This window comes from Ceratotherium simum, chromosome 11, assembly GCF_057802395.1.
Source record: "Ceratotherium simum simum isolate JZ-2026a chromosome 11, ASM5780239v1, whole genome shotgun sequence".
Classification (NCBI taxonomy): Eukaryota; Metazoa; Chordata; class Mammalia; order Perissodactyla; family Rhinocerotidae; genus Ceratotherium; species Ceratotherium simum.
Window position 1 is genome coordinate 1,122,043 of NC_141910.1, and position 27,820 is coordinate 1,149,862.

A 27,820-nucleotide genomic window follows, 5' to 3' on the forward strand; every position below is an offset into this window, starting at 1 on the left:
ATGATAAAACTCAGTATTGTTTTAATTCTTAAGTTCCAATTCTTTAATACTGTTAACAACTTTTTAAAAATTCCCCCAGCTACTTTTGAAGAAAAATTGGTGTATGAACCTAACAATGTGCTATTGTTGAACCTACCAAGAATCAATTTCCCCTGTAAGCATCCAGTTAATCTGGTTTAGCAGTGAGAGGTACTCCACAAAGAATATCTAACAGAGAATAAGAAGACCTGGATTCTGGTTCCAATCAGTCTGGGAAAAGATATCTACTTTACATACAACCCACAAAAGATTAACATCCAAAAGAGCTAAAAAAAAAACAAATCCTCCCAATCAATAGTAAAGACAAAAACCTAATAGAAAAAGGGACAAAAGATAAGCAAGAAATTCACAAAAGGGAGAAATTCTAATGGTCAACCTCATGAAAAGATGCTCATTTTCAAAAATGAGGAAGGAAATGCAAATTAATGCAACTAGATACTACATCACATCCGTCTGATTTATTTAAAAAATTACAAAGTCTGATAATACCAAGTATAGGTGAGAACTGAGGAAACAGGAACTGCTATACATGTTTGGTAGGACTGTAAATTGGTATAAACCCTTTAGGGAAAAATTTAGCAAACCTAGCAAAGCTGATGTTGAGGTACATGCTCCATGATGAAATAATCCATATTTAGGCATATACCAGATAGCAGTGCTTTGCAAACTACAGGCTGGAAAATAAATTTAGTACTAGTGTATCATAATCAGCATTTGTAGATGCATTTTTAGATGTAGATGCTACCTTTTTAGACATTCCATTCTCTCCTCTGTATGACACTCATACCTCTACTTTGGTTTTCAAACTTAAGAACAAAGAAAGTTGTGCCAGATCAAGGAAGGGGGGAAAAAGCCACTTACAAATTATTACTTTATAAACAAAGGGAAGTAATGTGGCATGGTCAAAGATATGCCAAACTACTTTGCTAAGCTTTTAAGACCCTGAAAATGCTCCATAATCTAACCATCTGTCACATTTGCATCCCTATCCCTCATAATTATTTTACATATTATTTTACATACCTTTCTGCTTTGTCAATCTGCCTCCCCAAGTGCCTCCTTATCTGAACAGACTACAGACATCTGAGTGACTATTTTACTAATGCTCTCCAATATGCCACATACTTCTTAGCATTCTAGATGCACAGGAGAGAAATTCATACATATGGTGGGTGCCTCAGGGCACTAGGGATTAATTCTCTCAATGAACTCCAGTTGAGAAAGGCTCCTCAAAGTCTCAAAAGCTGGGTTTTTATCCCAGCTCTTCCATTTGCTTTCTAGTTCTTTGATCTCAGGTGGGTTACTTAAAGTCTTAGTTTTCACATCCGTATCTGCAGACAATAATCCCTACCTTACTAAGTGTTGGTAAAGACTAAATTAAATCAAGTACACAAACATATCTACCAGGACCTATCCTACAGTAAGCCTTCAATACACAGTAGCTGAATGTGAGAGCCAGCCCTTGCTCCCAAATCTTCTGATTCTACATTTAAAAGAACCTTCATTTTAGAAAACATAAATAAAAACAAATATACAAAAGCACATTAACAGAGGCATTAATAACAAACTCATTAATTTCAAAATCACTTCAATACAATTACAGACTGGATTAGTCGGCACAGCTTATTGGGTACAAGGTCCTCTTTCCCTCTCAACCCAACCTGACTTGGACGCCAGACCAAGCAAGCTAGCCTCAGGCACAAGCGGGTCTGTACCACCTCCAGGTCCAGTGGGATTCTCCGATTCTGCATCCTAATATGAGACCTGACTGCAAAGGTACAGGCTTTCCTCTGTGCTAGACTATAATTCAACAAATAATTACCATTATCAACTAAATAATGTAGTTTCATTCTGCTCAGAGCAGAAGTAATAAGAACAATATAGGCCCACAGTTTAGAGCTAATGATGTAAGGTGACAGGTGGCACAGAAAGCAGAGCTCAATTCATCTTCTCTTTTAAGAATGATCTTCAGACTGAAAAGGGCAAAACCAGTATTGTTTCACAGAAACTGGAGCCCAATACAAGTAAAGAAGCCCAGAGAGCATCTAGCTGCTTGTGTGAGTTACAACTCTTGGTTCCTACAAACAGAAATCTCTTTTGTCCAAACAAGCTGGATTTAAAGAAAGGCTCGGGTAAACAGAGATAGGCAGGAGAGTAACTGAGCCTCAAAAGACGTCCCCTCCTCATCTCTTGCCTCTACTTCTCTCAGCACGTGAGAGAAGTATTAATCACTCCTAGGCTCACATATTTCCAGCCTTTCTTTCCATAAGAGCTCTAATGAGAAAGATCCTATAGAAGGACTTTGAGGTATCAACTACGGAGCAAACAACTGTGGCCAAGCCTGGGTGGGTCAGTCCATCCTCAGACCACGCACTGTGGCCAAAGTGGACAGGGTATTGAGAATTTGACTGTTTTTAGTCAAATGACATAATTTAAAAAGGAACATCTTCCATCTTGATCATAAAGATATGAGATTTTTATTAAATGCCTTGCAAAAATTTAGACACACTGTCTACTGCATTTTCTTGGATTACTCACTAGTAATTTGGGGAAGGGTGTTAGTTTTATAAGTTTTATTTTATTTTTAGGGTATACATTCCTGGCTTTTTATAACTTTGCTAACCATTCCTTTTCAGTAATTCTAAAAATTCCACCCCAAAAATATATATCAAATTATCTGTCTATATTTCAGAATTCAACTTAGCTCTTTTTCTTCTTAATCAGAACGAATTTTCTAATTTTTCAATTTCCTTTTTTCCTTCATTAACAGTAACATCTCTCCACTGCATAAGGATTTACCCATCACATAAGAACAGAACTTGAGCGCCAGTACATAGCTGCCCTTACCCACTCTATCCAAATTACAATTTAAGGCTAAATCCAAGAACTTATCTCCCACTGGCATCTTTTTCTCCTCTCATACCCTGGTCGTACCTACATAAAAGGCAGTTCCAGATGGCTCACCCAGAACTATTTTAAAACATTCTACATTTCACTTTTTAAAGCATTACTCCATTCATTTCTTAACAGTCAGCATTTTGCCTCACCAATGTAGATGCTCCATCTAGTGGCAGAAGATCAGCTTCCGCAATGAGGATTAAACAATTTTTTTAACCATTATTTTCCCCCTTAAAACACTACCAGCTCTGCAATGGCCTCATTTCCTAGTATAGCACAGTGTTTGAGGAACAGACTCTCAAAAGAGATCTTTTTCCAAACCTTGATTCACCACTTCCAAGCTGTACACCTAGGGTATGTTACTTGGTATCTCTGAGTCTAAGTGTCCTCATATGTAAGAAGGGAATAATCTACCTGCATCACGGGATATAAACGTATGCAAAGCACTCAGCTCAGTATCCAGAACATGGTCAATACTCAGTAACTGATAGCTATTATCTTCCCACTCTTAACTTCTCCTTAGTTTAATTCCATCCTATTTAATGAGGGCAAGCAAATCCTCAACTGCTTTTATCATTCACTCCCTTTTCCCCTAATCTCCTTGGATCAAACCCTTGGGCTTTCCATCATTTGCCTTTCCCCAACCTGATCTTGCCCTATTCCCAACAGGGGCAGCCACTCCAATGCAGTCAGTCCCTGAGAGTCGTTAGCAGGAGTCGAGCACCTTCTCAGTTGTTGTTCTGTCCCATTCCCAGCCCCACAGACAACCACACCTCACTGCTCTGCTGCTCTAAATCGTACCCATTCTTCCAAGTCAGATTTAAGATACCAACTTCACAAAACTTAGATTAAATAAGAGCACAATGATGTCCCCTTTACTTTATAGTATGCAGAGTCCATCCCATACAAATGTTACTTTATGTTGCCTCAGAATTTTTCCAGTTCTTTCCAGCACTCTTATGTGACCAAACTAGACCACAATCTTCTAAAGAACATGTACTATGCGTTTCAGTTTCAACTGTCCCATAGCAAATTTTAGACAGTTAAAAATCTTAGCACTATTTACTTTAACACACACACATGTCTAAAGCAGTAATCGTTTTACTGACTTTCCTTACTTAGGAAGTAAACAAACAAACAAAAAAAAGTCAAAAGACTAAGTAAAACACTAAATAAAATGCCCTAAACAGGAGAGAATTCTAGCTTTTCTTAAAATGGGGGAGGTAATTAAAAATAGCCCAACATGTTTGTTTTTCCTAAAAAAAAAAATTTGCCACAGAACCCAATGGCTGATATTATTTTCTTGTTTTTATGTATATATATATATATTTATTTATTTTTTTTTTTTTTGCTGAGGAAGATTCGCCCTGGGCTAACATCTGTGCCAGTCTTCCTCTATTTTGTATGTGGGTCACCACCACAACATGGCTGACGAGTGGTATAGGTCCACGCCCAAGAACCAAACCTGTGAACCCAGGCTGCCAAAGCAGAGCATGCCAAACTTAACCACTAGGCCACAGGGCCAGTCCCCTATTTATTTTAAATAGGGATCACACCATGAGTATCTGAAAATAGTCAACACATTAAAGCAGAAATCTTCAATAACTTTTTACGTTCACAATAATTAAAAGCCAGAAAATGCCTTGGCTAACACCACAAACTTCTTTTCTGCTTATGTTTTCAGGGAAGTGATGACTAAAGAACTTTAAAACAAGCATTAAAACATTAAAGGAAAAAAGGTCATTCAGCAGGTAAAAAATTCACTCAAGTTCCTCACTCAAAACCAGCCTACTCATAAAGGAGTCACCAGCCTCTCTGACTGTCCTCCTCTCAGCAGGGTGGGAACATGTGTCCATCATACAGTGCTCAGAGGCTGCTGCACAGCATTCCAGTATATTACTCAAGTCTGTCTGTTGTGGTACTTAAAGGCTTGTGCCACAATGGCATCAGCTTCATCCTGTTTGTTCATCACCAATCCATGAGTCCACCCAGCCTTAAAACAGGCAGCCCTGGAAGCCTGTCAAATTTACCAGGTCCAAACTAAAAGTGAAGGAAGACTTTACAAGTCAATGGAGTCTTATACAACAATGGCCTACACAGAATTCCTCATGTATGTGAGAAGCTCATGTACAATGTCTAGGTAGTTTTAGTAGGGTAACAGCTTCCTCTACAGCTAAGACCAAGTAGATGCCAAAAAAAAAAAAAAAATTGGGGAGAGAATGCACTGAAAGATGTGTAAAGACTTGCTAGATCAGGAGAAAGACATGCTTGGCAAGTCACCAGGAGTTAGAGGGACAAGAGTAAAAGGGGTTTCTGACGATAATTAGGACAGAACAACAGACATAAACTAGGAAGCGGGGATATTTGGTCACCCTACCAGTAGCAGAATGCAAAGCTGGTAAATTATTTGCCCACGTGGTTAAGATCCTGGTGGCCAGCGGTCCACACTCTGGAAGTATGGCTGCTGAGGTTCTCCCCACCTATTCCCAGAATCTGGGATCTCTTCTCAGATACTTTCTCTGATTGGCTGCTTTTCTTCAGCTCTTCTCACTGTCATGGCATCTTCTAGTCGTGCTGTCCCCACCCTCTGTCATAATCTGGTGGTCAAGCAGATGCCTCCAGGAACCTCCTAGGGTTTGAACCACTGGAATCACTAGAATGCCTTGGTCACTGTCAGCCACCAAAATCTGAAGCATCCTAAACACCACCAGTAGTTACTTCACCCTAGAGGAAGTGAGGGTTCCTCACCCACGCTGATTTAAGATCATCTCTACAGGGCCCCACTACCATTCCCATAAGTCTTTAATCTGGTACACACCAACAATCACTTCAGGTACCAACTGAAGACTTCCAATGCCATAGCCTGAAAAAGCCTGATGCTGAAGCCACTGTGTTCACTCCCTTGGAGTTACCAAACAGGTGTCACAACCTCAAAGCTATTTCAGAGAATACTCATTGCCTTCCCAGCTTTTGCTGGCAACTGCCATCACTGATCCAAAATGGGGCTGCTGCTGCCAATACCACTTCTCTGGCCTCTTTTGCTGAGTCAAAGCCCTCAGCGCTATGGGTCACTAACACTTCTGTAAGCCACAGTTACCCAAACAGTGCCCAGAGTCCCTGCCACTCACAGTCCCGTCATACTGTAACTACCACTTAATGATATCTTGTTAGAAGCATATAGTTCTGCCTTAGGCTGCCTCAAGTCTAGCCTTTCAATACTACTGCTCTATAGGATAATTCCTAAGTGTTAGGCTTACCCACGAGTTAGAGCCACTTTCTAGATTCCATGAGTTTCTGTCTATGTTACAGCCATTGCTCTCGGGCACACAGACTAAGCAACATATAGGACTGGTTTTGCTAAAAGAACTCTCCCCAAAAGTTCTTTCTACCCTCCCAGAGTTTACAATGTGTGAACAAAAATGTCCATAGCCAGTCACAAACTCCCTAATGGCTGAAGTAGTGTGAGGTATAACACAGTAACCTTAGGCCACTTCTCTTAGGCCCTACTAGGACTATGAACTCCAAGGGCAAAAGTGGCCCAGTGCTAAAAATAATAACTGCTTAAAAGTAAACTACTAAGTCAAAGATTCAAGAGATGTCACAAGGAAAATCACCCAATACAAGTGATAGCCTTGCTGACACAGAAAGTAACACTGGAGAAAAGTGACCAGCAGGCCCACAGGAAGACAACAAGAGTTAGGGTGATGCAGGGGAGACGGATGTTATCCTAATCAACCCATAACAGAGACAGAGTCACAGCCAGGGAATTACTCAGGAAGTCGGAAAAATTACTTCTGTAAACAAACTCCCCCATAGTAAGTTAAAATTTCTTTGGAAATTTACTCATCATGATACTAGGAGCTGTAGTCATATAAGCAAATGGATAAAAAACAACACTGTAAAAAGAAAAGGGTTTTTCGGTTTGTTTTTATTTTTGCTTTTTAAATTATACCAACAAGGAACTTTAAGAATAACACAGTAAAACCAGATCTGCAAAAGTTATTAATAGCAAGGACAAAAGGCATAGATAGCATAAAACAACTTGGGAAAGCTAATGTTATCAAAGCAGTGAGAGGAGATGAAGGATGAAGCTAAAAAATACCAAACACTTCCTTCAACATCATACCTTATCAATGGCTTTTCCAACCCGAGAAACACTGCTGTGGATGTCTTTGTGGTCTGAGGCCAATTTTTGAACAGTATCCTTTATTCTTTTACAGCACTGTGTCAAAACAAGTGAAAGTGTCCCTGATAATTCAGCATCTTGGCCTATAAAAAAAAAAAAGAAAGAAAGAAGACTGGTTACTCATGAAAGCAAACCCAAAGATGGCAAGTTTCAAATAGGCCCTTCAGAACATGAAAGATGGCAGAAAAGTGAAGAAAAATCAGTGCCTGCTTTGATGCATGTGGTCACATTTACAGATAATATTTTTCAAGTGAATAGTAAGAAAGCTATCTTAATAATTTTTATTTTTTGGAATAAGGACATTTTACTATAAAATAAACCACTTTTGTAATTATTAAAATCAGCATAGACTGTGAACAATATTGCCAAGGAATGTTTGTAAGGTTGGCCCTTGGCTGGCCTCTGGGAACTTGAATTTCGGGAGGGTTTCCACCATTCCCAGTACCAATAAGAATGGCTCACTGTGCCTAAACTGTTTGTACAATGTGATTTATCCTAAACATCTGCTTTCCTGTTTTGAGTGTGGAATTTTGGTATGTGCCAGGCAGAGGGTGCCTATACGACCAGTCCCCAATAAACACCCTGAGTACTATGTCTCTAATGAGCTTTCCTGATAGAAAACACTTCACACTTGTCACAATTTGATGCTGGAGGAATTAAATGTGTCCTGTGTGACTACACTGGAAGAGGACTGTTGGAAGTTTTCTCCTGGTTTCTTCTGGACTTTGCCCCATGTGCCTTTTTCCTTGGCTGATTTTGCTTTGTACCCTTTTGCTGTTATAAATCTTTGCCACGAGTGTGACTACACGCTGAGTCCTGTGCGTCCTCCTTGTGATCACTGGGACCTAAAGGTGGTCTTGGGGACCTTTGACACACGTGATAAATCAACTGAAAGTTACTACAGTTTATATCCTCTTTCCCTGTGCTACTTCCTCAGGAAAAGAGGAGGAGAAGAAGGGAGAAAGAACAAATTCAGTTATATTTGTCAATTACCTCACATATCTACATATTCCCACCTGTAATCAACAGGCCTGGCTTCTGAAATCCTACTCAAATTATATAGAGGTGGTTCTTAAACTTTAATTTACATCAGAATCACCTGGAGGCCTAGTTAGAACAAAGTAGTTGGACCCCCATACCCAGAGTTTCTAATTCAATAGGTCTGGGATGGGGCCCAAGAATTTGAACAAGAACAAGCCCAAAAGTACAGTAGCCCGAGGATGTTCATTCATTCAACAAATATCTATTGAGCACTCAGTATGTGACAGATATAGCGGTGAAACAAAACCACCGAAATTCCTGCCCTAAAACTACCTTCTGGTGAACAAGATAAACAATACACAAAATAAGTCAATTATACAGTATGACAGAAAGATGATACATGCTACTGGGGGAATATAAAGCAGAGTAAAAGAGCTGGGGAGTGTATGTGGGTTGAGCAATTGCAATCTTAAACAAGGTGGATGTGATAGGCCACACTGAGAAAGTGACTTTTGAGCAAAGACTTGAAAGTAAGGGAATTAGCCATGTGGCCACCTTAACGGTGAAAAGTAGCAGAATATGCCACCCCAAAATATGCTTCTTTGGCGTAAGGATCATTTTGAGCTGATTATTGAGAAACAGCAGCCACAGAAGCTCTAAGAACAAAGAAGTTACCCTTTTGTAAAAGAAATTTACATTTATATAAGAGAAATCTCCATTTGTAAGGGTGTCTCCTTCTCTGTTTCAGGAAGAGAAGGATGACTCTAAATCACAAGAAACTTTCATCAATGGAGAAGGCTAAGACTCAGATCTGCATAATAAACCTTACTCTTGTTTACTGTGCTTTTCCTGGTAACCTCCCCAGTACTGGCCTCCCCACACCTTTCTTTCTTTTGTCTTTAGCTGAAGATGGTATTTAAGCCTGAATTCTAAGCCACCTCTTTGAGCTACTCATTTTTCCCTGGGCATCTCCCATGTATACATGAGGTATACATGTTAATAAGCTGTTTTTCTCTTGTTAATCTGTCTTTTATTACAAGGGTCTCAGCCAAGAATTCACAAAGGTAGAGGGAAAATTATCTTTCCTCCCCTACAGGGGAAAGGATTCCAGGTTGCAAGGAAAAAAGCCCTATTGCAGAAACATACCTCAACTATTCAAGGAATAACCAAGAGGCCAGTGTGGCTAAAGTAGATTTCTGGCAAAGGAAAATAGGAAGAGAGAAAGTCCAAGAGATAATGGGGGTCCTGATCGTGTGGGGCTTTCTTGGTACCATAAAAACTTTGGCTTTTACTTTGAGTGAAAAGGATATCCACTGCAAGGTTTTGAGCAGAGCAAGTAAATAAACCAACATAACATTTTAATATGGTCACTCTGGCTGATGACAGGAGTATAAGAACAGAAGCAGGGAGAAAAGTTAGGAGGTTGTGGCAGCAATCCAGATGAGATGATAGTGGCTCAGCCCAGGGTATTAGATGTGGAGGTGGTGAGAAGTGGTTGGATTCTGGATATATTCTGAAGGTAAAGCCAAGAGGATTTCCTGACTGGATACGAGGGCAGAAAAGGACTCACAGATTACTAAGGTTTTAGCCTGAGTCAGTTGGATAGATGGAGTTGTCTTCCATTAAGACGAAAAACATTTAAGGCAGAGCAGGAATGAGAGGAAGGAAGAGACAAAGAGTTCAGTTTGGGGCTTCTTAAATTTGAGAGGTTGAGTAGTCACCCCAGTGTATATGTGGAAGAGTGAGCTGGATATAGAAACCCCAAGTTCAAGAACAAGGTCAGTGCTGGATATACAAATTTGTGAGTCACTGGCATACAGATGATACTTAAAGCATGAGACTAAATGAAATCACCAAGAAAGTCCATGCAGACACAAAGAAGTGGTAAAAGGGGAGAGTCCTGGGAACTCCAAGTTTATGAGACCAAGATGAAGTGGAACTGGAAAAGGAGACTAACAAAGACTACTAAAACACTAACTGTGAGGGCGGGCCCCGTGGCTTAGCAGTTAAGAGCACGCGCTCCGCTGCTGGCAGCCCAGGTTCGGATCCCGGGCACGCACCGACGCACCGCTTCTCCGGCCATGCTGAGGCCGCGTCCCACATACAGCAACTAGAAGGATGTGCAACTGTGACATACAACTATCTACTGGGGCTTTGGAGGAAAAATAAATAAATAAAATTATTAAAAAAAAAAAAAAAAAACACTAACTGTGATGGAGGAGAGAAATAAAGAAAGTATGGTGTTGGGGAAGCCAAGTGAAGAAAATGTGTCAACGAGGGAGCAACCAACTGTGTTAAATGCACTGCTAGGTCAAGTAAGATGTGAACTAAGAACTGAGCCCTGGATTTACAATGTGGAAGTTATCAATGACCATGACAAGAACAGCTTTTCTAGAGTTTCAAAGAAAGAAATCTAGAAGGTTGTAGGGACTGTGAAGAGGGAATATAATAAGTCTGGTTCAATGACAACCACTGAGAGAAGTAAAAAGATAAGCAAACAGAAGATAGTGCCCATAAGATACCCAATCCAATATTGAGTGGCCAAGACAGAAGCTGCCCTTATCTCTAAATACAACTGCACAAAAGTATACAATCATGAGCCACATAACAACCTTTCAGTCAATGACAGACTGCATATACAACAGTGGTCCCATAAGATTAGTACCATATAGCCTAGATGTGTAGGGGGCTATAAGATCTAGGTTTGTGTAAGTACACTCTATGATGTTCACACAACAACGAAATCACCTAATGACACATTTCTCAGAATGCATCCCCATCATTAAATGATGCAAGACTGTATGTCAGGTGCTTCCAACTTCTAATAACATAATTTAGGCTAAGAGAAGACTTGGTAATTCAGGAAAATTTCAAAATCTGTCCAAAAGGTGCTCCATAAATACTTTGGGCCAAAAGAATCTAACTGGTTCAATAGCTCTGCTCCGGCTATTTCTGGTCTTTCTGTATCTAACCTAACGTCAACGGGTTCATCTCCTCTATGAACTTCTCTGCCCACAGACTTACCGGGTCTTCTCAATTTCTAATGAATTCTGTTCTCTCCACCACTCCTGTAGCACTGAATCATGTACCATTTAACAATTTCATGTATATATGCCATCATCAGTCTTAGATATAAGTCCTGAAGGGAAGACAGGTTCTTATTGTAAACTATATACTCCACAGTCTTATCACATGCCTTGCACATATGCAGGCACTATTAATGTAAGTATTTGGATTGATGGCAAATAAAGAAAGGGAAAAGAACAGTTAGAAAGAAAGCCACATGCAACAAATGGTGCTGGGATAACTAGATATCCACATGCAAAAGAATCATACCATATACAAAAGCTAACTCAAAATGGAATAAAGACCTAAATGTAAGAGCGGAAACTATCAAATCCTTAGAAGAAAATGACTGTGTTCTTGACCTTGGATTAGGCAATGGTTTCTTACATATTATACCAAAAGCACAGCAACCAAATAAAAAATAATTAAACTGGACTTCATCAAAACTAAAAACTTTTGTGCTTCAAACACTACCAAGGAAGTGAAATAACAACCCAAAGAATGGGAGAAAATATTTGCAACTCATATATCAGATAAGGGTCTAGTATTCAGAATACATAAAGAACTCTTACAACTCAACACTAGCAAGACAAATAAGCCAATGTGAAAATAAGCAAAGGATCTGAATAGACATTTTTTCCAAAGAAGATATACAAATAACCAACAAGCACAGAGAAAGATGCTCAACATCATTAGTCAATAGGGAAATGCAAATCAAAACTACAATGAGAAGATACTTCACAACCACTGGAATAGCTATAATGAAAAAGAGGGACAACAACAAGAAATGTTGGTGAGGATGGGGAGGATTTAGAATCCTCAAACATTGCTGGTGGAACGTAAAATGGTCAAGCCACTGTAGAAAACAGTTTGACAGTTCCTCAGAAAGCTAAACAGAGTTACCCTTGACCCAGGAATTACACTCCTAGGTATATACCTGAGAGAAATGAAAACATATGTCCACACACAAACTTGTGCATGAATGCTCACAGCAGCATTATTCATAATAGCTAAAAAGTGGAAACAATCCAAACGTCCAAACAATGAATGGATAAATATAATGTGGTATATCCATACAATGGATTATTCAGCCATAAAAAGGAATGAAGCACTGATACATGCTACAACATGGATGAACCTTGAAAACCTTATGTTAAGTGAAATAAGCCAGACATAAAAGGCCATACGTTGTGTGATTCTATTTATATGCAATGTCCAGAATAAGCAAATCTCTAGACAGAAGTAGATTCACAGTTGCCGGGGCTGGGGGAAGGGTGGAATGGAGAGTAACTGTTAATGAGTATGAGGTTTCTTTTGGGAGTGATGAAAATGTTCTGGAATTAGGTCATGGTTATGGCTCCACAACTCTGAATACACTAAAAGCTAGTGAATTATACTCTTTAAAAGGCTGAATTTTATGGTATTTGAACTATATCCTCCCCCAAAAAATGCAAGCTAAAAACTAAAAAACTAAACTAAACTAAAAAATGTAAGCCATAACTCCTATCCATCCAGACATGTTTGTTTCTACAGTCAGTAGATGACAAAGTAAACAAAAGGTTAAAGAACAAAAAAGCAGAGACCAAGCTGGAGGAGAGACAGCATTTGGAATTTACCAACTGAACTTCTATGCCCCAACCTTGAAATCCATTGTATTTTCAAATCTTAGCAACTTAGGTATCTGGAGTTTGATACTGCTATCTCCTCTTCTTCCTTTCTCATCTACAAGTCCCTTTACTTTTTGGTTTTCAAGTTTATAAATGATAGATACTAGTAGTATAACGTCAATTAATTGAGAGTTCTCAGTATGCCCCAAGGAAATATAATTTCTACAAAGTATTTGGAAGTGCAAGAAAAGTATAATGGAATACTCTGAAAGAGAACCCTGGGACAGCTCTGGTCAGAGAGAAAGATTCCACTAATGCATTTCCAAATGGATTCAGTGGAAAGCAGCCAAAGGTAAAAACAGGTTTGAAAATCACTATAATAACCAAACTGACCGAAACCAAACTTCTCAGTCTTAAAGGGAGAGTTCTAATGTTGTTTTCTCTGTCTGAAAACAAAACCTGCTTCTAGGAGAACCTTTCTGTGAAAGAAATCTAATTGGATTCAGTTCCTAGAAGTAAAGCTGGGGAATTACTGTGATAGTTATCTTTACCGTAACTACATTAGATCTGAAGGTGAATGCTGGAATCCAGGTTGGTCACTGGAGTGGTCACTTTTTACCCAGAATGATGTCCTGTGCCAACTGTGTCTTTCAATGCAGTAAACCTCCCTGGACTCGGGCCCCATACACAAACATGAAAGAAACAGTTCTGGGGGCTGGCCCGGTGGCGTAGTGGATAAGTCTGCGCACTCCAATTCAGCGGCCTGGGGCTTGCCGGTTCGGATCCTGGGCTCAGGCCTACACACTGCTTATCAAGCCATGCTGTGGCAGGAATCCCACATATAAAGTAGAGGAAGATGGGCACGGATGTTAGCCCACAGCCAGTCTTCCTCAGCAAAAAGACGAGGATTGGCAACAGATGTTAGCTCAGAGCTAATCTTTCTCACCAAAAAAATAGTTGTGAGGTCATGCTTATCACCTACAGTCACTACAAGTACTTTCTTCTTTTTTAAGACTATTTTTTAGGGCTGTTTTAGGTTTACAACAAAAGCGAGAGGGAAATACAGAGATTACCCAAATACACCTTGCCCCCACACATGCATAGCCTCCCCCATTATCAACATCACTCACTAGAATGGTACTTTTTTTTTTTTTAACCAAGGATAAACCTACACTGACCCATCATAATCACCCAAAGTCCACAGTTACCTTAGGGTTCACTCTTGGTGCTGCACATTCTGTGGGTTTTGACAAATGTATAAGGACATGTATCCATCATTACAGTCTCATACAGAGTATTTTCACTGCCCTAAAAATTCTCTGTGCTCTGCCTATTTCTTTCTCTCCTCCACACCAACTCTGGCAACCACTTATCTTTTTGTCTCCATAGTTTTGACTTTCTCAGAATGCCATGTAGTTGGAATCATACAGTATGTAGCCTTTTCAAACTGGCTTCTTTCACTTAGCAATGTGCATTTAAGCTTCCTCCATGTCTTTTTGTGGCTTGATGACTCATTTCTTTTTAGTGCGGAATAATACTCCATTGTCTGGATGTACCACACTTTATTTATCCATTCACCTACTGAAGCACATCTTAGTTGCTTCCAAGTTTTGGCAATTATGAATAAAGCTGCTATAAACATCCGTGTGCAGGTTTTTGTGTGGACATAAGCTTTCAAATCCGGTAAATACCAAGGTGTATGACTGCTGCATCTTATGGTAAGAGTAATGTTTAGTTTTGTAAGAAACAGCCAAACTGTCTTCCAAAGTGGCTGTACCACAAAAGTACTTTTTAAGATCACTTTTATTATGACTTGATTCAACAAGTAAAATAATTAGCATGTCAACAAGAGATTTTAAATCCAAGCAAAGGACCAACACACATGGCTGGTCTAAGTTAAGATAACATCCTTCCAACACAATAGAATAGTACCTTTTATAAAGAGATTTTAAGCACAATATTGTCAGAAATTAGAATAGTCATGGTCTCCTCCAAAATCAGACATTCGCCAAACTAAAACATATTTGAGTTTACTCCTAAACTGTTTTTATAGAGCCCAGCTAAGACTTCAAGCTCTGCCCTTGGGCTTCGCCGCCTAGCCATTTCAGGATTTATGCCCATTAGTTTCACAGAAACGATAAATTAGAAAAACGTTTGTTTCCACAGCATCCTGTACTTCTCTATCAGGGTTTCACATGTCATTATAAATACCTACTTCCCTATCAGGGTTTCACATTTCATAGTAAATATTTGTCTATCACCCCCACGAAATTACTTGAAGATAGGAAATATGACTGTTTAATCTCCAGTATTTAACATGGTAATTGGCACATATTAGGCATTCAATAACTATTCACTGAATAGAAAAATAATAGATTGTGTTGTATTACATATTCTCAATTTCAAGCCCAGCATTGGAGACTCGAGCACTCTGAACCAACACCCTCTGAAATGCTGGCAGTTGCACACTCGGCAGCTCGTGACCCTCCACTCTCTAACAGGATGTTTAGTGTGTACTACACAATAGCACTGCAGCCTAAATTTTCCAAATACCCAACAAATAAATCAGTCAATACACACACACACCAATTTCCAAATAAAACATCTTCACAAAATAGAGTCCCCCAGTTATAAGTTTTTTCTCTTTTCCAAATAACTCCCCCATCCCCCACAAAAAAACAAACCTTAAACATGTAGGTAAAGATTTGGAATAAAAATTCACAAGCTTGTGTTTAGAGCCAGAGTTTCCTTGCTTGTAAAAGAAAACTTTCCCAAGATTTGTCAAAGAAATGAAATATATCTCAACTTTAGCGTATAATGTGTTCCAATAAAAGTGTGCCCCAGTCAGAATGTAGGAAAGTAGAACAAACTTACACTTAACACGAGTAGGTGTTTGGTTTCCACAAAGTAAAAAATTATAAAATTCCTAATTATAGGTTGGGTTTATAAATAACTTTAATACAGTTCTATCACTTTGTACATATATTTGTTCAATTATTTTCCTTCATTACTCATCACATGGCTTAAGACAACCATGTGTCCAACTATGTGACAAGATTTGCTAATCATCTTGGGCCATCTAATACAATCAAAACAAACACATCAAGATTGAAAACTATGTTTCTCATCCCTACTCTGTGTTTGCATTTTCAATTCTGTCACTTATTTTTATGATATCAGGGGAAAAAACCCCTCAAATAACTGCACACACACTCTTACAGAAAGATAGTGTTGCTAAAACTAAACAGCTGGTTGGTCAGTAGCACTACAATGCTGTAGTTTGACATGCCTGCTCATCAGCAGATAATCAAAAGTTCTACCTGGGTCTATACAAGGGAGTTGAGAGGTGTCAATTACACCCTGAAGTACATGTTGCCTGCGAGTCAAACACATGGGTCGAGACCCACTATAACTGAGAGCACTCTATAAAAAATGATGAGGCACAACACAGGAAGGTACTGCTATCATGATGATGACTGTTATTCAGATTTCCAAAAAGGATGAACTAGGACTCACCTAGGACTAAAATATTTTGGTAGAAATAGTAGGATTTCCCAGAAATCACTAAGACTTGACAAACGTTTTTATGAATATTGTGGAGACAGGAAAAACTTTATTTATTTATTTTTTTTTGGTGAGGAGATCAGCCCTGTGTTAACATCCGCCAATCCTCCTCTTTTTTTGCTGAGGAAGACGGCCCTGGGCTAACATCTGTGCCCATCTTCCTCCACTTTATATGGGACGCCGCCACAGCATGGCTTGCCAAGCAGTGCGTCGGTGCACGCCCGGGATCCGAACCAGCGAACCCCGGGCCGCCGCAGCAGAGCACGCGCACCCAACCGCTTGCGCCACCGGGCCGGCCCCTAGGAAAAACTTTAAATATCCAAGTTTATAAATATTATGTAGATCGCATTTGAGCTCTTTTGAGTTATTAATTTCATTTTTATTTATTTTTCCCCCCAAAGCCCCAGTAGATAGTTGTATGGCATAGCTGCACATCCTTCTAGTTGCTGTATGTGGGACGCGGCCTCAGCATGGCCAGAGAAGCAATGCGTCAGTGCGCGCCTGGGATCCGAACCCGGGCCGCCAGCAGCGGAGCGCGCGCACTTAACCGCCAAGCCACGGGGCCGGCCCAGCTCTTTTGAGTTATTAAAAGTTAACGCCACCTTCATAAAATGGACAGAGATTTTAAATTTGGAATTAAATGGAAAGCAAAACGGCACACAAGTTCTGATGTAGATAAATACAAAAAAAATCTATTTATTAAACATAATCCTAACTCTAACTAATAGAGCTGTACTCCAGAATTCATCCTAGACTAATTCCTTTAAAAAAAAAACAGAAAGCCAAAAGAAGGCTATAAGGGGAAAAAAATTCTACGTAATCCCACTCTTATAAAAAAAAATCTTAATACCTTAAAGTAAACAAAGTGAAACCAGACAAAGACAAAACAGGAAAAAAACGAAAGTCAAAAGGAAGGGAGAACCATGACATTTAGATTCAATTAACATTTACTGAGTGCTAAATGCCTGTGTCAGCAGTGTTCAGGGTACAGATTAAGAAATTGAGGATGTGAATAAAACGAGATAAAGGATAAAAGGTCTAAGATTGACTCTAAAGAAGTTGTTGACAAGGTGAACATGGATATGCTTGCAAAATAGTAAAATAGAAAAACTTGAAAAGTGAAAAGATTAAGTTAGTATTAAAAAAATAATAATTTTTTATTTCATACTGTGAGCAGCAAACTAAACTGTGTCCTATGGAGTTGGGGCTTCTTATGAGCTACCTCAGCACCCAGGACACAGCAGCTACTCAACAGAGATTTACTCAGAGGAGGAAGGAAAAGGTACAAATAGAACACACTCATTTTTTTCTAGCGGCAGTACACATCGAAAACAAAACAAACTTTTTTCAGTACATTAATAGCTAGCAAATCTACAAAGTATAGTATTTGTTGGTCAACCCCTGACCTTTCAGAACAGAAAGGTAGATTCAGATAGGTGTTCTGACCTGCTGCACCAAATCACAGCCTAGTGTGCTGCTAAGCCAAGCAGGAGAAAAAAACAGAAAAAGAAAGTTTATATTTAAGAGCTACACTGCATGGTACAGACTAATAGTGCTCCTGGGGCAGAGAGCTGGACCAAAATGACTGGCATAGGGAAGAAAGGGAAGGCTTCAAAAAGCAGACTAGGAGGCAAGAACTGGAGAGAAAGAAGAAAAAGAGAATGTAGGCACAAGTTTTTAAATGTCTGCTCGATAGTCCCACTTTAGAGAGCCTATCCATTCCCTTCCAATTTGAAATACAGAGAATTAATCTCTAGGCATCTATTTATCTCTGAAATGAATGGCTGAATCAAATAATGTTTCTTTTAGCATTTAAATGTGGATGTCATATTTAAAAGCAAACTGAAATTTCTACCTTCCCCTCTCCTAAACTTCCCATTTTCTTCCTGGTTCCTTAATTGTCTACCTGTCTCTCTTGCTCAAAACCTTAGGTTAACTTTTGATTTTCCCAGCCCTTCTCTCCCACTATGCCAAACCCCATCCATGTACCAAGAACTGGTAATTCCCTCCCTCAGGAGATCCCATGCAGAGGTCCCTTTACATCTCTACCACTACTACCCAAAGACAGGTCCCTATTCGATCAGATCTAGGTTGACATTTAACCTTAACTAGTCTTGTTGCCTCTAGCCAGACCCCACTCCCAACTCCAATTAACCTAAATGCTGTTAGTTCGTCTCAGATCATGTCCCTGCCCCTCCTCTGTTCAAAATGTCCCCCCACCCACCCAAGTCATTTAATATCTTTCCAGTTTACTCTTTCCCTGGTAACTGTGACTTATACAAAACCTGATTCCAATTTAATTCTAATTCTTTCATCCCATTTCTCCATACTCTGGTCCTTGACTGTTCCCCGAATGCCTTTTGTACTCTCATTCTTCTGCACTTTCTTCTTGCCAACCTCCTCTCTTGGCACTCCATCCTATCTTCCTACTATCCACATTCAATCTCTGTTATTGAAACTTCCTACAGGTTAGAAGAGTCTCTCCCTGTCTCAAATCCTTCCCCCTCTTGTCTGTACCACTCAATCAGCATTTGGCCTATACACATGGCCTTGCATTACAGTGCATTATTTCTTTGTTAAAAACATACCAGTCTCATCTCCCCTAACTAGATGGAAAGTTCTTTGAGCATGAGAATGACTGCTTGTAACTCCCACAAGATTTAGCCTAGTTCCACATATAATCGGTGATTAATAACTATCGACCAGGTGCTCTCAAGTTCATTTGATCTACCCTTCCCCCCAAGCAGTTCTTTCTAAAGGCTCCTTCTCTTCCCATCTCTTTGAACTGCTAGTATTTGTACCAACCAGAAGCAGTTATCTATACTGTGCCATGGCCATAGTTTTTTCCCCTCTCAAACGTTCAAGTCTGTCTCATTACCCAACTGAAGTTCTCTGAAGACTGTTTACCTTTTAAGTATTCCTTTCAGTGCTAAGCAGACCACTGGGCACAGAATGGTAGTTAACACAGTAATCAAGACACTTAAATAGTCAAAGTGTCTCAATTAAAACAGTGCTTAACACTGTTTAAAGGCACAGACCTTAACAATAACTAATATACCTTGTTTGTTACAGATTTCAAAGCCAGCTCACATCTATTATCTATTTAATTCCCATAACACTGTCATATAAATTATCAGTTTAAGGAAGAGGAAACAGGCTAAGCAAGATTGTAGAACAAGTAAAGTGGCAAAGCAAGGACTCAAACCCAGATCTCCTGAGCTCAAGGACAAAATTTTGTGTTCTACTCCACAAGCGCAGACTCATCTTCTTATCACCTCAACTAGCCTCCAAATTCCTGGAGGACTGAGGCCATGTATAATGTTTCTTTTAAAAGAGGTCTCCTTATCTCCTCCCAAATGTCTTCATAGATCAAAAATAAGATATTAAATCTATATGGATTCCACAGATATAGCAAACTCATCAAACATAACACACAACCAGACACTGTGCCCCAGTATGAGAAGAAATTACTATTCAGGCCTCAATCTTAAGTGGAGAAAGGCTTGGCAATAGAAGCCTTGCAGAATCTCCACACAATGTTCCCGAAGAACCATTTTGAGCTCAGCCATATAATCAGCAAACCCAAATAAGGTGAAAGCATATTTCTAAAAGCCTGAAATTCTGCTAAAGATTCTAGTCTCTATTCTTTGAGGTGTGAGACTAGCACGTAATCTAACAGGAAGACCTGAAGTTTCTGCCACTCTTCTACAAACTCTTGGAGCTTTCAAAGAAATGTCCAGTTTAGAGAGTATCACCTCCCTGGTATCTATCAACTTCTGGGAGTTACATGGAGTACCATGGGGCTCCAAGTACACAGCTCCAGGCCACAGCCCTCTACATTCTCCCCTAAACTGCATTTTGGGGTCATTTTCACAGATTCACAGATGAAGAAGCAGGCCCCAAAATAAAAACAAGTTAGTTTTAATATCCCAAGTGAACAGTTCGTTAAAACACCATTTTCACTATCCTAACAACTAGGAGACTAAGACATAACAACAATGGAAATTTCTCTATTAGCTCTAGTATGATAGTATCATGGAAGTGTTGGCAAGTTTCCCCCTCACCAATGTTATTATCCAGAGGTAGAAACTACTTAAGAGATAAAATAATCTTAGGAAAATGATTTTATTATGCCAAGCATTAAAGCAATTTCAAATAAGTTCCTAAAGGTAACATAAATCAAGTTGTATTCTCTAGTCTACAGATAAAGTCATACGAACTCAGTATTTGAATTATGTGAACATTATAGTTAGGAGGCAAGGCAAAAGCTGAGAAATAAGGGTTAGGCTAGTCAAGAAAAACATCTCAGAGAACACTGTTACTGATATAATATGTAGTTGGTCAACTATAATAGACAGCTATCACTTTTGTGTGGGTGCAAGTTTTCCTTTCTAGAACTCTCTATCTGATCAACAGTGGATCACATGGCCATACATCTCCTGACATAGGGTAAGCACAGCCCAAGGTGGTGAATGGACTCCATGCTGAGGTCCCAGCTGCTGATTCAAGGAGAGGCTATGACCCAAACCAAGACAATAAGGATATTCCCTGCTAATTTTGCTGAAAATACAGAAAAAAGGCATGTTCCTGTCTTTGGGATCACTAGCAGTATAAGGATGACATGAGCTCCACTGGTCATCTTTACTTCTATGTGGAGAAAGCTCCTCTGAGAATGAAGCCAACCACGGAAAGCGCAGGTGAGAGAGGAAGAGAACAAGACCAGTCCTTATGACATCCTCTGTGTGCCTGGTGCCAGCTGGCCTAACCTCAGCCTATTTAGTTGAGTCAACAAATTCCATTTTAATTAAAACTATTCTGCCACGTGCAACCAAAAGAATCCTGAGTAATACAGCAGTCTGAAAGAATAAGGTGCCAAATAACAAAGAATTATCTCCTACATGGGCCTGGAAAGGAATGACTGACAAAGTTAAATCTGCTTCTAAACTCAACTGTAAATACCATTACTAACCTATTATTCTCATCATCTAGAACAGCCCAAGTAGCCTGGTAGCTGGTCTAGTCTCCTCTTAGGGTATTTTAACAATGGCTGCTGCTATCCTTTTTTTTTTTTTTTTTTGTGAGGAAGATCAGCCCTGAGCTAACATACATGCCGATTCTCCTCTTTTTTTGCTGAGGAAGACTGGCCCTAAACTAACATCCGCGCCTATCTTCCTTCACTTTATGTGGGACGCCGCCACAGCATGGCCCGACAAGCGGTGCGTCGGTGCACGCCCGGGATCCGAACCCAGGCCGCCAGCAGCGGAGCGCGCACACTTAACCGCTAAGCCATGGGGCCGGCCCCTGGCTGCTGCTATCTACCCAAACTTTTCTGACCTACTTATCTGCTACTTTCCAGACTGGATGTTAACTGTAGATAACAAATTTTATTCAATTCAAAACTTAAAGTCATTATTCTCTCAAGAGTGTCTCATTAGTATTTAGCAAAAAGTTTGGTTAACACATAGAAGACCAGGCTACATAGCCCACTCCAAGTACACCAAAGAATAATGCTGAATAAGTAAACAAAACACTAGTCCACCAAACCCTGATCCTTTTACCTTCATTCAACACAATACATTCAACACTGGTAGGCTCTGAAAAGCACAGAGAATTTATATATATGTGTGTATATATATATATATATATATAAAAATAAATAAGAATACTTTCCAATACGTATGTATAATATATACAACCCAGATACTAGAATGGAAAGTTATACGTAACACGTGAACCCTGGACCTCTGATTTCTGCCTACTGAAAAAATACCATATCACAGAAATTAGTTAAAAATGTGACCACCATAATTTGGTTTTTTCTTTCATGCTTAATTGCCTACTTACCTTTTCATATGTCACCTTCAAATTTAAAAAAAAAAAGGAAGCAGGTTTGCAACTAGTAAGTAAATTCTCTTTGATTCACCAAAGATTAAATAAAGGTAGATGATCACGGTTTAAATGTTTTACTACTAGGAGTCAGATCACACACACACACACACACACACAAAAGGAGTTTTAGATGTTACACTCCCACAAATGAAGGTGTCTTTACCAACTTGCAAATTGAGATAATACTAAGCCTAAATTACAGTAAGTAGAACTACATGTCCAATACCCTTTCAAAGTAAAAATGAATAGTGACAAATTATCATTTCCCTGAATTCTTCTGGAAACTAGCATTTTGTCTGTGAGGTAGGCAACTAGGTGGTCCAGGAATAAGAAAGAGTGGGAGGCAGATTTTTTACTGGGTATCCTTTTTTATCATTTGACTTTATAACCATTTGAATATATTATCTACTCAAAATAAATAAAATTTAAATTTAGAAAATTCCTTGAGAATCACTTTCAGAAACTATATTAGAACTCCCTTTAATAACGGCCTAAAAATAGTAAGAATAAAAAAAACTGCACACCCTCCACTCTTAAAAAGATCCTAATTTTCCAAAGCGCACTTTAAAGATGTCATAAAAATCTTACTCAATTATTTCAGTCTAATCTTTTCACCAAATGTGAATTTGTAGTTCCCATACCATTAATGTGAATCGTGATTTCTGCTGATTGTGAAATAATACTTTAATAGTTATGAATTTATTTTTAATATGTAGTTTATTATACCTAACACATCAAATCTATGACTTCAAAAATATCACTGCCTAGAATGAGGATAAATCTCCTTAAGCAAAATCATGAATCCATCTGAAAATAAAAGTGCACATGCGAGAGTCAAGTCTGAGAAGCAGCAGCACATTATCCAAACCAGATCAAGAGCACACTGGGAACCACCACCAAACAGCATCAACCACACTGAACCTTAAATCAGACCAAACTTCATGCTACAGGGAAACGCTCATGGAAAGGCTGGTACAACTAAATGACAACAGTGTTCTTCTCTCCTCTCAGAGTTGGGGAAATTAAGAGAACCTAGAGTTTAATCAAAATAATTAAGGATAAGAATCAGAGCTCAGTACAATCTTTGAACTTCTGGCAAATTTAACTAAAACATGGTATTCCTTTCCCAGACCAAGACCTAAGCACAGATCTTCCACTTGCCCTGAACAGTAAGTTATCTCTAATCCCTTTTACCCTCAGAAACGTCACTCTGCAGCCTCTGGATCACTCCCCCATCCTCCTATCTACCACCCTAAGGTCCCCAAGGCAGTTGCAAGGGCACGAAGAAAAGCCTTTGGTGTCAGTCTCCAGGAAGAGGAATGGATCAGGCTTCGGCAGAACTCCTTTTTAGTATTCTCCTCTTCGTACTATTACCACTATGTTGCCCCTGAACCACCAAAACCCCTAACTGGGTCAAAGCCCGCACTTATCTCTCAGAGCCTTATACTCCCAGATAACTCCTCTGCCATAAGCCCAACAACCCCACTAAAAAAAAAAAAAAAGATTTTCCCCCAGGCTGGACTTGGTTAGGGGTGGATTAAACAGCAGAGTACAAACTAATTCACCAAGTGTGAGTGACCATCTCATACCACCCTCATTCTCCCAAAGGTATATGAATTAAAAAATTTACATTTTTAAAAGAAACAGCTAATTAGAGAAAGTTTGTATGAAAGAAGTCCAGGCTATTTAAAGGCAATTTAGAGTAGATGAAAGAGATCTTAGGGCTCACTGTAGGACTACTTCCAGACCAGCTGCCACGCTAGCCCCCTTTGGGCAGTGTTCACAATCTGGAATATGAGTGGTGAGAGGGATAAGGGTTGCCAATGGGCTTACTAACTAAACTCCATTTATGTATGATCAGTTTCCACCACAAACTATCCTCTGCTCTCATTTAGTATTGTTGTCTGCTCACAACTTTAGAAAAAAGAAATTTAAACGTAAGAAAATGTAATTCATCCTCAAAAATTGAACTGATCCCCTAACCTTAGCTAAAGGACTCTTCAAAATCAGACAGTCACTCACCAGGACTGTGATGCAATGTGGGGGATCTGTATGATCCCCAAGATTCTACCTGATTCATATCACATTCTTATAAGAAGATTACCACAAATAAGCCCAGAGAATGAGCTCCAAAGCCCTGATATGGGCTCCCAACTGGAGCTCCCCGTCTCAGATCATACGAGCCCACCAGATCACTTGCCCAGACAGGTACATTCGGAAGCCCTGAAAACATCCCTCTAAACTTGAAAATGGAGTTCCAAATTCAGATTTCAGTAGATATAACTGAGAAAAGTGTGTAAGATTCAATGTAATACCCGCCACATTGCGTGCAGAGAACTTTAGAAATTATCTGCTTTAAAAAATACCATAACCCAGATACCAAAGCATGGTGTTTGTCTTCACACATAAGAACACCATAAGAAGATTTTATTTTGGAAAATAGACCTGGCACTCCTGGTATTTATTTTTCCTTCATGTTTTATAACTGCCTTTAGTCACTTAATCCTATTATTAAAGAATTAAAGAGAATCAAAAAGATACCAGTATAAGACTGCAATTTGGTAGAGAAGAGGTTGAAAGGGGAACACATACAATTCACCTAGTCAGACTGTTTGAACAGCATGGCTTACTGTGTGGCTAATACCCCCAGACCGTAAATTCCTTGAAAAGTTCCCAGGTGCCAAGCAAAGAGGTCTAAAACAAATCCCTGCTTCAGCACGTTCTCGCATTTATTTTATCCATCTGAGATGGGCCCCAAATTCCCTAAAATGAGGCTCACTATCACATCCCTTTTCAATTAATATCCCCTCTCTCTCTCATGGAAGAAAGCTATTTTACTTTCTGTCTTCTCTTTCTCAAACTCTGTGCATCCAACCCCTCAATCTCTAACCTGTTCTCTAAAAAGGAAATGTTCCTTCCACCTCTCCAAGTCTACACCCTTCACTCATTCTCTTCCTTTCAACCTTTAACAAGACAAAGATTTCCTCTCCAGTGGGGGGATGGGGGGAAGGGACACCTTCCACCTCTTACACCCCAGTCTGCATATTTTTCTTCTCAACTCCCAGTAATCTAGTTTATTTTAACAACTCTATGAAACTGCAAGCACAAAGGGTCACTGACTCTCTAAAGCCAAATACCAGTTGACCACTCTCTTTTTCTAAGCCCCTGCCCTTTTCTGTTTCTGCTGGCTCCTCGGTGGTCCTCCACCTCCAAGAGGAGTTCAAGATTGTGCTAAGACCCTACAGTCTTTCCTCCCTGCAGCCTAAGTGATGTCCTTCACTCTCCTCTGTAGAAATGACACCAGGAAACCATCTTAGACCTTACTTTTCTCCCAAACTCCATCTATGCATCTCCAGCAACCAACAAAGATTAAGCCCTTGACTATATCTTCTTCAGCCCTCCAGTTTTATCTCCCATGTCCAAAATCAAATTCACCAGAGCTTTCCCAGGATTCCCACCCCATTTGCACTTCCCCTTCCCAGGCAGCGATCTAGCTCTGCTCATTTTACCATATTAATATTTCAACTCCTTCCCCCACCATGGTTTGCTTCTTCCCCAAAGCTTAAAAGTGACTGCCATGTGTGGAATGAGACGTTATTAGACTCCCTTACCATGGACTAGCACTTACCTCGCCACTGAAAGCAGTGCGGGAGAGGAAGGTGTAGGAGGAGGAGAGGAGACAAGCTCAGCTAGCACCACTGCCCTCATCTCACCTGCCACAAAGACCCGCATTTCACCCCAGCTACCAAACCTTCTCTTCATAAATTTCTTAGAAGGCCCCTCCAACGTCCTAAATAAATCCATTAAATAAAATCCTTTACTTTTTGATCAGAAGGCATCATCACTGTGAATATTTTAATCTAAGGATCTCAGACCTTGAATGTTATCTAAAAAACCAAAACCAAAACCCCTTCCTATCCAGGTTCCACAAGTTAACTTTGGCAAAGTATCTGCCCCCAGGGCCTAGGATAACAATGAAATAATCTAGGTAAAACACCTTCTATAGAAAATTGGTTTTCTGAAAGGAAAACAAGTGAAAACTTGACCAGGTAAAGGAAGTAACTAACAACTTGTGCCACAATTTGCTTCCGGAAAGTTGCCTGTTCTTCCTGAGTCTCATCCCAGGCTACGCTAGGCAAACTGAACAGTCTGATCCAGCTAGTTTCCTCGGAATCATGTCAGTGCTGCTGCGGAGCTGAAGAAGAGCTGTTTCCAGACAGCAGTCAAATTATGAAGTTGCAGGAGCGGCTGTTCTGTCAACCCACAGCTAAGAATAACATTCCACTTTCTAATTAGGAAAAAAAGGGTAAAAGTCAGTCTCCGAGCCAAGGATTATGCGGCAGGGGAGGAGGAAGAGGCTTCCTGCACTGACGCTCTTATCACACAGACCCCTGAGTCCAACGCAAGTGGAGCACCTCCCGCCCGCGGGGACGCCGGGAGACCCCGGGGCCGAGCGGGGCCAGGGGCGCCCAGTGCGGGAGAGCAGAGAATGCAGGTGCGGCGGCCCGGCCCCCACGCACGTTTATCCCGCCTGGAGCCCGCGGCGCCGGGACGGGTTTCCGCGTGGGTTCGCGCTCGCTCTTAATTAACGAGGTCGGGGCAGGTTCGAAGCAAATCGGGCGAAAAGAAGAGGAAAAGTCACAGGGGCCTGGGGGGGTCTCCGCGCCTGGGGGAGGGGGGCCGGGCCCTCCGGATGCTCCCGCTGTGGCCTGACGGGCGCGGGCGGTGGGCCTGCCCCGCGCGCCCACCCGGGCCCCTACCGTGGCTCTGCAGGATCTCGTGCTTGAGGCCGCCGGTGTAGTCGATGAGCTCCTCCAGGCCGCGCTCGCACAGCTGCCCGTAGCCCGAGAACTTGTGCAGCACCTTCTCCAGCTCGCGCTCCACCGTCACGCACTGATCCATCCCGGAGGCGGCGGCGGCGGCGGCGGCGGCGCTCGGCTCCCCGGCGCCCAGGTGTCCGCAGCCGTTCGGCCCGGGCCCGGCCGAGGCCGCGTCCTGCTCCTCGTCCCCCAGGCGGGCGGCGCGGGCGGCTGAGGAGACCGAGGCGGCAGGCGCGCTAGCCGCGGCGCCGAGGGAGCCCCGCACAGCCCGTGCCCGCCTGCCCCATGGCGCCCCGGCCCCCGACGCGTCGCCGCACTCCTGCTCGCTCGTCCCCCACCCCGGCCCCGCGTTCCCGGCCCCTGCTCGTCGCGTTCAGCTGCCCGCGGCGGCGCCGCCGATTGTTTTTGTTTTCACGGGAACCGACCGATGACCTGGTTCTCCCGGGCGGCACCAAGCGCCGCCGACCCGAGGGGGGGCAGCCACCCCAGCGAGGGAAGGAGGCGGCGCGGGCCGTACCAAGAGCACCCTCGAGGGGGAGCAGCACAGCGAGCTCGGGCGGAGGAAAGCGACGGTCGTCAGCTCTAAAGGTGTGGGCCGTACCACGCGGGAGGCGTGCAAGGGAGAGGGCGAGGGTGGAGCAACGACCCAATTGGCCCGAGGAGCTAAATAGGGAACTTTGGAGACAGCCCCAGCGCTCCGAGAGCCCTACGACTACGCGCTCCGTAAACAAGAGGGTGGAAACCGTCCCTAAACGCTCCGCCCCGAAACT

The 27,820-nt window shown here is 41.1% G+C and overlaps 1 protein-coding gene across 2 annotated transcripts in view; it reads right to left on the minus strand.

Annotated features, from left to right (window-relative positions):
• The window catches only part of RMND5A (required for meiotic nuclear division 5 homolog A), a 61,904-nt gene extending 34,588 nt beyond the window's left edge, over nt 1-27,316 (minus strand). The window contains exons 1-2 of one of the 2 annotated variants that reach the window (XM_004437235.3): nt 26,991-27,316; nt 7,064-7,206 (exon numbers count right to left, since the gene is read on the minus strand). In XM_004437235.3, the coding sequence (XP_004437292.1) occupies nt 7,064-7,206; nt 26,991-27,132 (285 nt within the window). In that variant the 5' untranslated portion in view covers nt 27,133-27,316. The remainder of the gene's footprint in view (nt 1-7,063; nt 7,207-26,990) is intronic. The other variant, XM_087436462.1, reaches the window with a different exon arrangement.
• Nucleotides 27,317-27,820: the final 504 nt, after the last annotated feature.